Source organism: Erinaceus europaeus, chromosome 6 (genome assembly GCF_950295315.1).
Source record: "Erinaceus europaeus chromosome 6, mEriEur2.1, whole genome shotgun sequence".
Lineage (NCBI taxonomy): Eukaryota > Metazoa > Chordata > Mammalia > Eulipotyphla > Erinaceidae > Erinaceus > Erinaceus europaeus.
The window spans coordinates 4,395,494-4,410,377 of NC_080167.1; the positions used below are offsets into that span (position 1 = coordinate 4,395,494).

At 61.0% G+C, this 14,884-nt stretch overlaps 1 protein-coding gene across 2 annotated transcripts in view; it reads right to left on the minus strand.

Annotated features, from left to right (window-relative positions):
• Nucleotides 1-13,293, minus strand: part of SGSM1 (small G protein signaling modulator 1) — a 44,112-nt gene extending 30,819 nt beyond the window's left edge. For both annotated transcript variants that reach the window (XM_060192558.1, XM_060192559.1), the window contains exons 1-5: nucleotides 13,195-13,293; nucleotides 13,058-13,101; nucleotides 1,895-1,970; nucleotides 1,533-1,695; nucleotides 595-747 (exon numbers count right to left, since the gene is read on the minus strand). In XM_060192558.1, coding sequence (XP_060048541.1) covers nucleotides 595-747; nucleotides 1,533-1,695; nucleotides 1,895-1,970; nucleotides 13,058-13,101; nucleotides 13,195-13,213 — 455 coding nt within the window. In that variant the 5' untranslated portion in view covers nucleotides 13,214-13,293. The remainder of the gene's footprint in view (nucleotides 1-594; nucleotides 748-1,532; nucleotides 1,696-1,894; nucleotides 1,971-13,057; nucleotides 13,102-13,194) is intronic.
• Between the last annotated feature and the right edge of the window lie 1,591 nt (nucleotides 13,294-14,884).

Below are 14,884 nucleotides of genomic sequence, written 5' to 3' on the forward strand. Positions count from 1 at the left end.
TTCCCCTCCTCTCTCCATTTCTCTCTGTCCTATCCAACAACGAACAACATCAACACCAACAATAACCACAACAAGGCTACAACAACTAGGGCAACAAAAGGGGGAAAAATGGCCTCCAGGAGCAGTGGATTCATGGTGCAGGCACGGAGCCCCAGCAATAACCCCGGAGGCCAAAAAAAAAAAAGATAGTAATAAAAGAAAAGGAATGCCACCTCCTGTAATGCTTTTCCTGGGACAAGCTGGTATGGGAGCAATCCATTTCCAAATTGCTTGTCCTGGGTCTCTTCTCTGGAGGGACCCGTCTCCATTACATTTGCAGAGATGCTGAGTGATTTCCCCCCCCCAGGCCCAAAGATCGGAGAGGGAGAGGGAGAGGGAGAGGGCACAAGCAGGCTGTGGGTGTAACTCAGGGGAGAAGGAAGCCCACCAGCAGCTCACACTGCAGCCCCTGGAATCTTCTGAAGGTCCTGCACGGCTCTCAAATGCCTGGGTCTCCCCGAGGTTGGTGGTTGCAGGAGGCAATTCTGTGCACACGCGTGCAGTTCTCACCACAGCCAGCAAGGGAGGCAGTGGGGGGGGGGTGTCTTCTCTCACCTGCTGTTTTCCACCAGGTAATGCACGATTTTGTCCAGAACCTTCTCGAACAAGGCCGTGCGGATCCACAGGTGTTTGATGGCCAGTGGGGACAGGTTGGGCAGCTTGGGCAGCTTCCGCACGGTGTCCTGGAGGCCTTGGATCTGGTTTCGCCTTGGAGATGAGTGGAGGGAGGAGAAGAGAGAGAGATAGAGAAGAGATAGTTACAAGAATATGCCCCGGGGGCCAGGCCACAGCGGGTTAACTGCAGGCGGCACAAAGCGCAGGGACCGGCGTAAGGATCCTGGTTCCAGGCCCCAGCCGGCTCCCCACCTGCAGGGGAGTCGCTTCCCAGGCGGTGAAGCAGGTCTGCAGGTGTCTGTCTTTCTCTCCCCCTCTCTGTCTTCCCCTCCTCTCTCCATGTCTCTCTGTCCTGTCCAACAATGGCATCAATAACAATAATAATAACTACAACAATCAAACAAGGGCAACAAAAAAGAGACTATGTCCCAAAACAGAGATGCAGCCCTCACACAGAGCCAGAGGACATGGGATGGCCCCTGCCCCCTCCCTTCCATCTCCCCCCATCCCGTCCCCTCCCTACCCCCCTCACCCTCTTCTTCCCCTCCCTCTCCCCCATCTCCTTCTCACCCTCTCTCTTCTCTCCCCCTCCCTCTTTCTGTCCCCTCTCCCCTCCCTCTGCTCCTGTCTCCTTCCATTCCCTCTTCCTGTCCCATCCCCTCACTCCCTCCCTGTCCCCTCTCACTGTCCCCTCTCCCCCTCCATTTGCCCCTTCCCTCTCCCTCCCCCTCTGCAGCCCAAGAGAAGTCCACCCTGACTCAGGGCCTCCCCGTGTACCCAGAAGGGGACTAGAGCAGCAGAACACAGGGCCTGGGGACCCAGCCGAGGTCCGAGTTGGATTTCCAGCACGTGGCTGTGGGAAGGGCCCCTGCACTCACGTGCTCTCGATGAGCTGCTCCAGATCCTGCACCTTGCGGCTCAGCTCCTCAGCCAGCGGGAAGCTCCTGCCCACCTTCATGAAGAGGGCGGCCAGCTTGTTGCTGCGCAGGAAGCCCGCCGCCCGCCGCCGCAGCCCGTGCAGGACGCAGGCCTCCACCGCCGCTGTGGCGACAGTCAGCCGACGCAGGGGTCAGCGGGGAAGGGTCAGCAGAAACAGAGGTCAGCGGGGACGGGTCACTGGGACGGGTCACGGGATGGGGGTCAGTGGGGTGAGGTCATCGAGACCAGGCGTCCCTGAGGCGGGGTCACAGGAGGGGTCAGCGGGACACAGGGACCCCAGCACCCCCCAGGCCGCACTCACCACAGAAAGAGACGATGTGGCTGCTGTCCTCATGCACGAACTTGCGGGTGACGGCCTCCTCCATGATCTGCTTCACCTGCGGGACACAGGGCCGAGGGGCAGCCAGGCGGGGGGCAGCCAGGCGGACTGTTTTCAGCTTTTTCCTACTGTCTATTACAGGGGTGCCAGCTCTCTGCACACCGGCCTCTTCTCCAGCTTGACAGCCCGATGCTTGATCCCCTGTGCCATCTCCCGGACCACTGGGCTGGCTTTTCTCTACCCCCGCCCCGTTTTTATTTCAGAGAGAGGAGAGCGAGGAATTGCCACTCCATAGTCCACCGAGCTCCCCACGTGTGATGCTCCCCTGCGGTGCTGGGGCTCAGACTTGGATCCTTGCCCTTGACCAGAGACCTCTACTGGGCGGGCCATCTCATCTTTTCTTTTCATTATTTTTTCCCTCCAGGTTATTGCTGGGGCTCGGCGCCTGCACCAAAAATCCACTGCTCCTGGAGGCTTTTTTTTCCCCTTTTCTTGCCCTTTTTTTTTTTTATCGTTGTTGTGATTATTGCTATTGTTACGGATTTCGTTGTTGTTGGATAGGACAGAGAGAAATGGGAGAGAAGAGGGCAAGACACAGGGGGAGAGAAAGACAGACACCTGCAGACCTGCTTCACCACGTGTAAAGTGACCCCCTTGCAGATGGGAGGCTTGAACCGGGATCCTTATGCCGGTCCTTGTGCTTGGCACCATGTGCACTTAACCCGCTGCGCTATCGCCTGACCCCCTCGTCTTTTCTTGACAGAGAGGAGAGAGGGAAGGAAAGACACCTCAGTGCCACCCACCCTCCCTGACCGAGCTCCTTGGGCCTCCTGACAGGCACGGAACCGGACTCCAGGCCCCCAGCCGCCACAGGACGCTGGGCTTTGTCACCTCCTGCCGGAAGGCCTGGCACACAGCAGCCAGGCTGCTGACAGGAGGTGGCAGGATGCCCAGGGTGGGGGGTGTTCTCACAGCAGTGGCTGGGGAGCCTGCAGGCCCCTGCTCTGCCTCCACCTCTCCACCCAGCAGCCATCCCAGACAGCCCACTCAGCCCCACCCGCTTCCTGCAAATATTTACACAACAGGAAAGGAAGTTGGTGTGTGGGGGGGGGCGGGGTGCAGGCAGGGAAATCCAGGCCCATCTGCCAAGCTGAGGGGGTATCCTAGCTCCTCCCACCTCCACACCATCCCCCCCACCCTCCTCCCCGCCTCTCTGCCTGTGGGATCACTTCTGGGAGATTCTGTGGGAACCCGTGACCCCTGGGTTGGGCTGTCACAGAGACTGCAGGGAACACAGAGCCCACCTGGGCGTGTCACCGAGCGAGGCACTATGGGGAGCAAGAGGGTGAGCCTAGCGCTCTGCCTCAGTTTCCTCATCTGTGAAGGGGGGGTGCCTGCACCGCCTCCTGGGGCCGTGGGGGGACCCCTGTGCTGGTGGTCAGATGCTGGGGGCCGTTCCTCATCCACCCCCCTACACCAGAGAGGGAAGAGCATCAGGCCGGCTCACGGGGTGCTGGGGTCCCTCCCTGCCACTGGGGGGGGTGCTAGGTCACCTGCCCCTCAGGATGACCTTGCTGAGAGGACTGAGTGCGGCTGCCCTGACCTCACAACCGAGGACACTGAGTCTCCCAGGTGAGATGACCTGGGGGAGGTGACGGACAGCTGCTTCAAAGGGCTGGGTGGGGACTCTGGCCACACTCCTGCCTGTCTCCTGCCCAGGGACAACATACTCACCCATTCAGTCAGCACTGACAGACCCTCCCCACAGCTCTAATGGTTCTCCACAGACCTGAGCCCAAAGGTCCACCCCAGCGGTGGGACTAGGCATCAGCAGTGACCCCCTGCCCCACCAGGCAGCTGACCCAGGAGGACAGAGTCCACCTGGCTGGCATCTGAAAACCCAGGGCTCTGGCTTCTGTGTCCCAGGTCCCGAGGGCCCCCAGCGCTGGGTGACCACAACATCTGTTTGCTCTGCCAGGGTGGCGAGCGTCCTGTCCATGCCCTGTTCCCACAGGGGCCCCTGCTCCCACCCAACTGCCCACCTTTCCCACCACCTCCTGCCACCCCTCTGCCAGTCAAACTGTGGGAACAAAACTCAACAGCCACCTTTATTTATGCTCAGTTCTTGAGAGATGGGTCACCAGGGAAAGGTCCCACAAGTCTACCCAGAGAACCTGGGAGGTGGCAGAAGTTCTAGGGGTGCAGGCCTGCCGGGTGTGTCCCGTAGGCTCACAAGTTGTCCCCTTTGTGTGATGAGAGCCAGGGGTTGCAGGGACACCAAGGGCAAGGCAGTGGCCTGGGAACCTTCAGAGTGATGCCAGGGCTCCCAGCTCTGCCCTGCAGGCAAGATGCTCCAGGCTTCTGGGTCTAGAGACCGGCACCTACCACACCCGCTCAGCTGCACACCTGCACACCTGCTCAACTCCATACCTCCCACGCCTGCTCACGTGGCCGGGGTGGCATGCTGCGCTGCACGTGGGGTCCCCATGCCTTGCCTTGCATAAGGACCCTGCAGAGAGAGGCCTGGAGAGCAAGCCCGGGTGTGCAGCAGGCCCCCTGGCAACACTGAGACTCGGACAGCACCAAAGACAACCCGTCATTTTGCGAGGCTGGACCTGCAGCCGTCAGCCAACTGCCATGCCCTGTCTGGCCACCTCACCTTGCCTGTCCCCTGGGTGCCCACCTCACTCACACATCACCCCTCGGGCTCAGCACATCAGAGCACAGAGTGGGGCGGGGGGTCTGGAACAGCCGGAGCAGTGGGAGCAGGCTGCTGGAGGGCCCCGCGCAGAGACTTGGGCAAGAAGCACAGGGCAGGGGACAGAGAGGGGGAAGCACACGCCATCTGCTGGGGTGCCAGCGGGCAGATGGGCCCTGGACTGCTGGCTAGCCCTCTCCCTTCCCACAGAGAGGTGGAGGGTACGGAGCCACTCAAGAAACCACAGCACGAGAGCCCCTTGATGCAGCCGTGTCTGAAGCTGGGTCACCCTGAGCCAGTGCTCAGACATCTCTCTTTCTTTTTAATATTTTATTTATTTATTTGCCTCCAGGGTTATCGCTGGGGCTCGGTGCCTGCACTACCAATCCACTGCTCCTGGAGGCCATATTTTCCCATTTTGTTGCCCCTGTTGTTATTGTTGCCATTACTGTTATTGTTGGACAGGACAGAGAGAAATGGAGAGAGATGGGGAAGACACGAGAGAGGGAAAGACAGACACCTGCAGACCTGCTTCACCGCCTGTGAAGTGACCCCCCCACCCGCAGGTACATAGCCGGGGGCTCGAACTGGGATCCTTATACCGGTCCTTGCGCTTTGCGCCATGTCTGTTTAACCTGCTGCACTACCGCCTGGCCCCATGTTTTATTTTAATGAAGGAGAGAGCTATACAGAGAAAGACACAGAGAGAAACCAGAGCCCTGGTGTGGGTAATTGAACTGCAGAGCCTCACACATGAAAACTTCTTTGCGGAACCATTGTGTTCCTTCCCCTGCTCTGCATTCAGCTATCACTTCCCTGCCCCGGCTGCCTGGAGGGGCCAGTTATTATCTGACTGGAGGCGGATGGCAGAGGCCAGATCTTTCGGCTCTGTGGCTTCTCAGCTGTGTGGCTGAGTTACACTGGTTCATCCCTCGGACCTTCAGTCTCCTCGCGGGGCAGAGAAGGTGCTGGGTGCAGGGCCCCAGTCTGTGGGAGGGGCTGCTCCGTGCATGGGGACGAGGAGGTGAGGGCTGTGCTCATCAGGGTCGGCTGCTAGGACTCTGACTTATAAATTAAAGGTAACTTGCTGGGTGCTGGACAAATGTGTTCGGTGATTACTTGGTACTACACAATAAATAATGAATTACTGGAGAAGTGTTGATAGGGACACCCGCTCAGTGTCTCCAAGTCTCTCAGGCTCTCGGGTTTCAGAGACCCCACTTAAAAAAAGGAACAAATTTGTTTTAGGGACGCAAACTAGCTCACCCAGGAAGGTGCCTTCTTTGCCAAGCATGAGACCCAGGTTCAAGCCCAGCCCCCACCTCACTGGGACGAAGCTTCAGTGCTGTGGTGACTTTCCTTTCCCTCTGTCTGTCTTCTCTAATTTGAAAAAGTCAAACGAGAGTAGTGAAACATTGGTGGTAAAAATATAACAGTTTGCTTTTATTTATTTATTTATTTTGGCCTCCAGGGTTATCGCTGGGACTTGGTGCTTGCACTACGAATCCACTGCTCCTGGAGGCCATTTTTTTCCTTTTGTTGCCCTTGTTGTTTAATATTGTTGTCACTATTGTTGTCGTTGTTGTTAGGATAGAGTGAAATCGAGAGAGGACAGGAAGAGAGGGAGAGAGAAAGACAGACACCTGCTTCACCATTTGTGAAGTGACCCCACTGCAGGTGGGGAGCCAGGGGGCTTGAACCTGAATCCTTGCGCCCTCTCCTTACACTTTGTGCCATGTGCACTTAACCCAGTGCACTACCACCCGGCCCCTAAAGGTTTGCTTTTTTATTGCTTCCAGACAGATAGATAGATAAATAGATGGATACACAGAAAGAACTGACTTGAGTCATTGTCGCAGGCCTCAGTTAAGTCTCCCAACCATGCTCCCATCCTTGGGGTCCCTACACCAACAGCCTGCCCCAACACTATTTTGGCGTCTTCAGTTCAACTCAGCTTTGACCCTTGATCCCCCAGCCCAGATGCTGAAGTGGGGGGAGAGCCTCGTGGGACTGAGCTCCCCAGGGCATGGCGCTCCCCAGGCTGACAGTCAGGACTCAGTAGAACTGGAGACACACACCCCAGTAGTGATGGAACACAGCCTGTTGGCAGAGGGCCTCCAGCCCCCCAGCCCCTGGCCCCCTCTCCCCATGGAATCAGGGGTAGAACCTGAGTTCAGCACATGGTGGATGGTCAGCAGATTATTGGTGAAAGACAGAAGGGGGGTGGGGGCAGGGGAAAGGGGAAAAAGGCAAGTTCTATCCTAAGAACAGACAGAAATTGTCCATTCCAGCCGTACCTTCCTTACATATAACTCCAATCAACACCTTCTCATTTTTTTAAAAAAAATTTTTACTTTCATTAATCTTTTAATATTTACTTATGTTTTTATTCCCTTTTGTTGCCCTTGTTGTTCTTCTTGATTGTTGTAGTTATTAATGTTGTTGTTGTTGGATAGGACAGAGAGAAATGGAGAGAGGGTTAAGACAGAGAGAGAGGAGAGAAAGACAGACACCTGCAGACCTGCTTCACCGCCTGTGAAGCGATTCCCCTGCAGGTGGGGAGCCAGGGGCTCGAAACAGGATTCTTACGCTGGTCCCTGCGCTTTGCGCCACCTGTGCTTAATCTGCTGCGTTACCGCCCGACTCCATTAAATTTTTTATTATCATTATTTATGTATTAGATAGAGATAGCCAGAAACCAAGAGGGATGGGGAGGTCGAGAGGGAGAGAGACAGAAAGATACCTGCAGCCCTGCTTCACTACTCGTGAAGCTTGTCCCCTGCAGATGGGGACCAGGGGCTTGAACCCAGGTCCTTGTGCACTGTAACAAGCGCACTCAACTAGATGCGCCACCACCCGGCCCCTGCAAGACCCTCTTGCTCTAGAACATTCCGTAGCTCCCGGGCATCTGAACAGCCAAAGCCACAGCCCGGCATTCACATCCTACAGAGGGTGTGACCTGGGTGAACCTTCCCTGCTTCACACCCCCCCTCCTGCTCCCCAGCTGGTAACCAGACTGTAGTTCAGTTCGGAGCCGGGTCCCAATGGATCGGGATGGGCTGTGTGACCTGACCATGTAGCCAGGTGCTTCGTGTCTCTGTGCAGCCAGCTCTGGGCTGTGCAAGGATGGCTGAGAGGGAGGAGGGGAGCTAGTAGCCATGCTTGGGGAACACCAGGCACAGGGGGTTGGGGTGGGGGCGGGAGGCCGGTACTGGCACTGCAGGAAGTGGAACAGCAGCCCCCACCCCCGCTGACGTCACAAGTCCCCAGACATACTGCTCTGCTGCTGTTGGGGCTGATGGGGTTCTGCCTCCTCCATCAGGAAGAAGCCCTGGGCTGAGGTCCCGGAGGCCACAGCAGATGTCCTCCCCACACCCCCTGCCTGCCCCCCTCACCCGCCTTGCCCCTGCCCGCAGCTCTTTCCTGCTACCCTCCCGCAGGGCAGGAAAACAAGAGGGTTAGTCATTTTGCTCCCCTGGTCACGTGGCCAGTTCCGTTAATGGCAGTCACCATGGCAACGGGAAGCCAATTCTCCCTCCACAGGGGAAACCAAAACAAAATTAAGGGGTGGCTACAGGGTGAGGAAAGGGGGTGCGGGGGCAAACAGGCAGGAGCCAGGATGAAGATGGTGGGTGCACACCAGGCAGGTGGCCACAGTCACAGGGAAAATCAAGCTGTCTGCTGACAGGCGGGTGACAGGGTGGCACCGCAGGGATGGTCTGGAGCCAGACAGACACTCCTCCCCCGCAGTCTCTGCCCGGCCCCGTCCTCCCCACGGCGACCTGCCTTGTAGGATGAGACCAGGGGCTCTGCCTCCCTGCTTCCAGCCCCTCTCAGTTCTCCTAAGCCTCAAGGGACCAGTGCACACTCAGGGACAATCTTCCCTCTCTCTCTCTTTCTCTCTCCCCACTCCAGAACTTCGCCCAAAAGACCTACTCATCCTTCACTTCCTCTGGGAAGCCCTCCTGGACCACCTGCATGTGGGACACCCCTCATGGTATCTCTGCCCTCTGCCTGTGATTCTATTTTTGATGGTCAGCCTCACTCTGGTCACTGCTGAGCCCAGAAGCTCAGGCCAGAGCCGGCACAGAGCACAGCAAGCTCACACTCTGGGATTTGAACCAAGGTCTGGCTGACCTGCTCTTCCCGACATGCCTCACCAGTGTGCTGGGTCGTGCTGGGTCATCCTGGCCTCCCGTCAGCATTGGACAGAGCTCCCCTTCTCTCCCTCCCTCACCCCAGGCCTGGAGGCATCAGGGACTCTGGCACCTGGCTTATGGGGGGGGGGTGCTCTTGGGGGCAGGGCTGGAACAGGCAGGGGAGACCTGATCTGGCCAAAGAGCGCCCCCTTGCCACTCCACTGTCACCCATGAAGACTGGGGTGGGTGGGGCAGTACCCCCCAAAGAGGCAGGCAGAAGAAAGGAATGGGGGAGGTCTGCTTGGGGGGGGCACCCACACTGCATGGGGGTGCTCACCATCCCAGGACCTCAGTTTACCCACTTGTCTGTCACACGGGAACGACTCGCACCCAGGGCACAGCTGCCCCTGCACACGGGAGCTCTGGGTGCTCGGAGGTTTCACCCCAAGACACACACTTTGAGCAGCCACCTTCAACCTGCTTTCTTTGTTTTTTTTTTAGTTCTTTTTTTAAATTTTATTATTTTTTCCTCGAATCGGGATCCTTACGCTGGTCGTGCACTTTGCGCCACGTGCACTTAACCCGCTGCACCACCACCCGGCTCCCTCAACCTGCCTTCTGAGGGCGGGAAAGGGGTCACAGCGCCTGGAGCCCTCTGCCCAGACACCCCAGGCCCCTTCTAGTCCGGGTGGCAGAATTCCCGCAGCCGGCAGCTCCCCAGAGAGGCTGCAGCCCAGACAGCTAGCCAGCTGTGGCAGAAAGCCCCTGCATCCTGCGTGCACCCCGCAGCAGCCAGCCAGCACCCCCACAACACCCTGGCATGGACGGGAAGGCCAAAGCCTTTTTCTCCAGAGGGGAAACTGAGTCCTGAGCCTGCAGGCCCCCAGGTGGTAGAGCAGGGCGCCATCCGGAGCCCTGCCTGCCAGAAGCCTGTCCACTTTCTCTTCTGCCTGGGGGGGGGGGGCTCTCCACCCACTGACCAGCTGTTTCTATGGAGACACAGCACCCCAGGTCAGGCCTCTGGCAGATCACTGCCTCCCCCTTCCCCTGGCCAGCAGGCTCATTGGTGGAAGGTTTAGGGCTGGGGGGGGGTATAGAAACCCTGCCACCCCCCAGAGGCATGGGGGTTTGTTTGGACTGTAGAAGGGGCTTCCTATCCTGTGGGTCTGTCTCATCAGAGAAGCTCCGATGAATGCTGAATGCCTAGGCCATGCGCGCCCACATCCCCCCCCCCCCCACACACACACACAGCAACAGGTCCCGCCTTCAGCCTGCCTGCCCTGGGGGGCTGCCTGCCATCCACCGCACGGGAGGGGCTTTCTCAGTTGGGGCACAGTCACCAGATGGTGACAAGCCAGACGCATGCGCGCGCACACAAGAGCAGACGGACACAGTCAGCCCCCACAGTCTGCCACCCCAGGGTCCTGGGGTGAAGGGATGCCGGCTTTCAGCAACGGAGCCCCAGGATGAGGGAGGGGGAAACGTGAGCAGGGCAAGAAACACGCAGCCCACGTCACAGCCTCGCCCACTCACACGCACACACGTCACCCAGGAACATACGTGCATCCGTACTCAGACACACAGACGCCCCCACGCTGTTCACGCAGACACACGCACATCACGGTCACAGCCACACGCATTCACGCCGAGACTCACGCGTCACGCACACGGACACGCAGCCGTGGCCTCCCTTATTCACACGAATCTTGCATCACAGACAGACAGACAAACGCCCATGTTACACGCAGCCTCCCGGCACACAGACCCGAATGCTCAGTCACACTCAAGGCCACCCGGCCTCACCCACACGGGTGAGCTCACGCAAACACACGCACAGGCACGCATGCTCGAGTCTAGGGCTTTCCCGGTCCCTCCAACACAAATGCTCCCAGTTATTAGTTCTAAATGGGCAGACTGGGATCCCCAAGGTTTGGGGGGGTGTAAAGGGGAGGGGGTAGCCCTGTCCATGGGATGGGGGGCAGAGGGGTTCCACCTGCCGGGTGAGTGCGGGGCCAGGCTCAAACAGCAGCTGGGGGCTGGGGGCAGTCGACAAGGGGCCCCCACCTTCCTGGGGAGTCTCTGATGTCTGAGGACTGGGGAGAGGGGTGGGGAGGGACGACCTTCTTTCCCCCCAAAGGCCTCCTTCCCCATTCTGAGGTCTCACATTCCTCCTGCAGCCCAGTCCCCCATCTCTCTTGGAAGCCGCGTTCCAGACCCCGCACCTGCTCCCCACAGGAAGCCCCCAGACCTCACACCTGCTCCCCACAGGAAGCCCCAGACCTCACACCTGCTCCCCCATAGGAAGCCCCAAGACCCGCACCTGCTCCCCACAGGAAGCCCCCAGACCCCACACCTGCTCCCCACAGGAAACCCCTAGACCCGCACCTGCTCCCCACAGGAAACCCCCAGACCCGCACCTGCTCCCCACAGGAAACCCCTAGACCCGCACCTGCTCCCCACAGGAAACCCCCAGACCCGCACCTGCTCCCCACAGGAAGCCCCCAGACCCCACACCTGCTCCCCACAGGAAACCCCTAGACCCGCACCTGCTCCCCACAGGAAACCCCCAGACCCGCACCTGCTCCCCACAGGAAACCCCTAGACCCGCACCTGCTCCCCACAGGAAACCCCCAGACCCGCACCTGCTCCCCACAGGAAGCCCCCAGACCCGCACCTGCTCCCCACAGGAAGCCCCCAGACCCCACAACTGCTCCCCACAGGAAGCCCCTAGACCCCACACCTGCTCCCCACAGGAAACCCCTAGACCCGCACCTGCTCCCCACAGGAAACCCCCAGACCCGCACCTGCTCCCCACAGGAAGCCCCCAGACCCGCACCTGCTCCCCACAGGAAGCCCCCAGACCCCACAACTGCTCCCCACAGGAAGCCCCTAGACCCCACACCTGCTCCCCACAGGAAACCCCTAGACCCGCACCTGCTCCCCACAGGAAGCCCCCAGACCCGCACCTGCTCCCCATAGGAAGCCCACAGACCCACACCTGCTCCCCACAGGAAACCCCCAGACCCGCACCTGCTCCCCACAGGAAGCCCCCAGACCCTGCACCTGCTCCTCACAGGAAGCCCCCAGACCCCACACCTGCTCCCCACAGGAAACCCCCAGACCCGCACTTGCTCCCCACAGGAAACCCCCAGACCCGCACCTGCTCCTCACAGGAAGCCCCCAGAACCGCACCTGCTCCTCACAGGAAGCCCCCAGAACCGCACCTGCTCCCTCACAGGAAACCCCCAGACCCGCAAGTGCTCCCCACAGGAAGCCCCCAGGCCCGCACCTGCTCCCTCACAGGAAGCCCCCAGACCCGCACCTGCTCCCCACAGGAAGCCCCCAGACCCGCACCTGCTCCTCACAGGAAACCCCCAGACCCGCACCTGCTCCCCACAGGAAACCCCCAGACCCGCACCTGCTCCCCACAGGAAGCCCCCAGACCCGCACCTGCTCCCCACAGGAAGCCCCAGACCCGCACCTGCTCCCCACAGGAATCCCCCAGACCCGCACCTGCTCCCCACAGGAAGCCCCCAGACCCGCACCTGCTCCCCACAGGAAACCCCCAGACCCGCACCTGCTCCCCACAGGAAACCCCCAGACCCGCACCTGCTCCTCACAGGAAGCCCCCAGACCCGCACCTGCTCCCCACAGGAAGCCCCAGACCCGCACCTGCTCCCCACAGGAAGCCCCCAGACCCGCACCTGCTCCTCACAGGAAGCCCCCAGACCCGCACCTGCTCCTCACAGGAAGCCCCCAGACCCGCACCTGCTCCCCACAGGAAGCCCCCAGACCCGCACCTGCTCCCCACAGGAAACCCCCAGACCCGCAAGTGCTCCCCACAGGAAGCCCCCAGACCCGCACCTGCTCCCCACAGGAAACCCCCAGACCCGCAAGTGCTCCCCACAGGAAGCCCCCAGACCCGCACCTGCTCCTCACAGGAAGCCCCCAGACCCGCACCTGCTCCTCACAGGAAACCCCCAGACCCGCACCTGCTCCTCACAGGAAACCCCCAGACCCGCACCTGCTCCCCACAGGAAGCCCCCAGACCCGCACCTGCTCCCCACAGGAAACCCCCAGACCCGCACCTGCTCCCCACAGGAAGCCCCCAGACCCGCACCTGCTCCCCACAGGAAGCCCCCAGACCCGCACCTGCTCCCCACAGGAAGCCCCCAGACCCGCACCTGCTCCCCACAGGAAGCCCCCCTCGTCAGCGCCGCACACCGGGGCCCCGTCCTGCCGACACGTCCGCCGGGTCCCCGGGGGGCTGACACCCGAGCCCAGGACGAGCAGGCCCCGCCGCCCTACCTCCTTCTTGACGGTGCGCAGCAGCCTCTGCCGGGTCTCCGCCTCTGTGGGACAAGGCGACAGGCGCCGATCAGCGCCGGGCTTTGGCCGGGACCCCGGGCAGCCGTCCTGGACCCTCTCTCCCCGAAGCCCCTTACCTGCCGACCCCGAGGCCATGGCTCCCGCGCTGCGTAGCCTCCCGAGCGACAGCGGCTGCTCAAGGATCGGCCGTGCGGCGGCTGCACCGCGAGGGGGCGGAGCCTGAGCGGGCTGGAGCCTGAGCGGGGCGGGGCCTGAGCGGGGCGGGGCCTGAGCGGGGCGGGGACTGATGGGAGGAGGCCGAGCCTCAGATGGGCGGGGCCTGAGCGGGCTGGAGCCTGAGTGGGGCGGGGCCTGAGTGGGGCGGGGCCTGAGCGGGGCGGGGCCTGAGCGGGGCGGGGCCTGAGCGGGGCGGGGTCTGATGGGAGGAGGCCGAGCCTCAGATGGGCGGGGCCTGAGCGGGGCGGGGCCTGAGCGGGGCGGGGACTGATCGGGGCGGGGCCTGAGCGGGGCGGGGTCTGATGGGAGGAGGCCGAGCCTCAGATGGGCGGGGCCTGAGCGGGCTGGAGCCTGAGCGGGGCGGGGCCTGAGTGGGGCGGGGCCTGAGTGGGGCGGGGCCTGAGTGGGGCGGGGCCTGAGCGGGGCGGGGCCTGAGCGGGGCGGGGTCTGATGGGAGGAGGCCGAGCCTCAGATGGGCGGGGCCTGAGCGGGCTGGAGCCTGAGCGGGGCGGGACCTGAGAGGGGCGGGGCCTGAGCGGGGCGGGGACTGATCGGGGCGGGGCCTGAGCGGGGCGGGGTCTGATGGGAGGAGGCCGAGCCTCAGATGGGCGGGGCCTGAGCGGGGCGGGGCCTGATGGGAGGAGGCCGAGCCTCAGATGGGCGGGGCCTGAGTGGGGTGGGGGGGTCAGAGTAGGGCCTGATTGGACGGAAGCTACGCAGGGGCAGGGCGGGGAGCTGGGGTGGGTCGGGACCTGAGTGGGGCGGCACCGCGTTGGACGAAGACTGAACAGCGGCAGGGCGGGGCCTGAGTGGGGCGGGGCCTGAGGAAACTACGGCTGCACCTGTGCGGGGCGGGGAGGGGGCGGGGCTTGTCGGAGGGGCGGGGCCTGGGCGGGAGGGACCTGGCCATCTGTGGAAGCCCCCAGCCTCAGTTTCCACATCTCAGAATGGGTGTGACATGACCTTTCTGGGGTGAGCTTAGGCTTATGAGGCTCTGAAAGCAAAACAGCTAACTGACAAAAGGAAGGCCAGTACTCATGAAAGGTACTCGTGTAGTAATACCAGAGACGACCCGAACTGCCCCTGCGGCTCCAGACAGACTATGACCCACATAGTCAACGACTGCCACCTATCCAGATTCAAAGGAGGTCTCGAAACTTTACATCAGGCTCAACCTGACGCTGTTGACTGGCTACAGAAGAAGGGCAAACGCTAGAAGAAGAAGAACTACTGTTGTTACATCTGAGAATTAAGGTGGGGGGCGAGGAAGGAAGGTCTTTCCCCCCAAATGGCTCCTTCCCCATTCTGAGGTCTCACCCTCCTCCGGCACCCCATGGTTCAGCTCTGGCTTTTGCTGGTGCCAGGGGCTGAATTTGGGACTCAAGAGCTTCCGGCATGAAAGTCATGTGGGGCTGATGGAATAACACTTGGCTAGTGTACACCTTTGCTATGTGTGTGACCCATTCTTGAGCCTGGCCCGCAGAACATTGGAGGAAGCTTTGGTGCTGTGGTCTCTCTCTGAACTCCTTTCTGTGTCTAAAGGAGGAAGAGGAGAGGAGGAGGAGAAAAAAATAAGAAAGAATTAGAGGA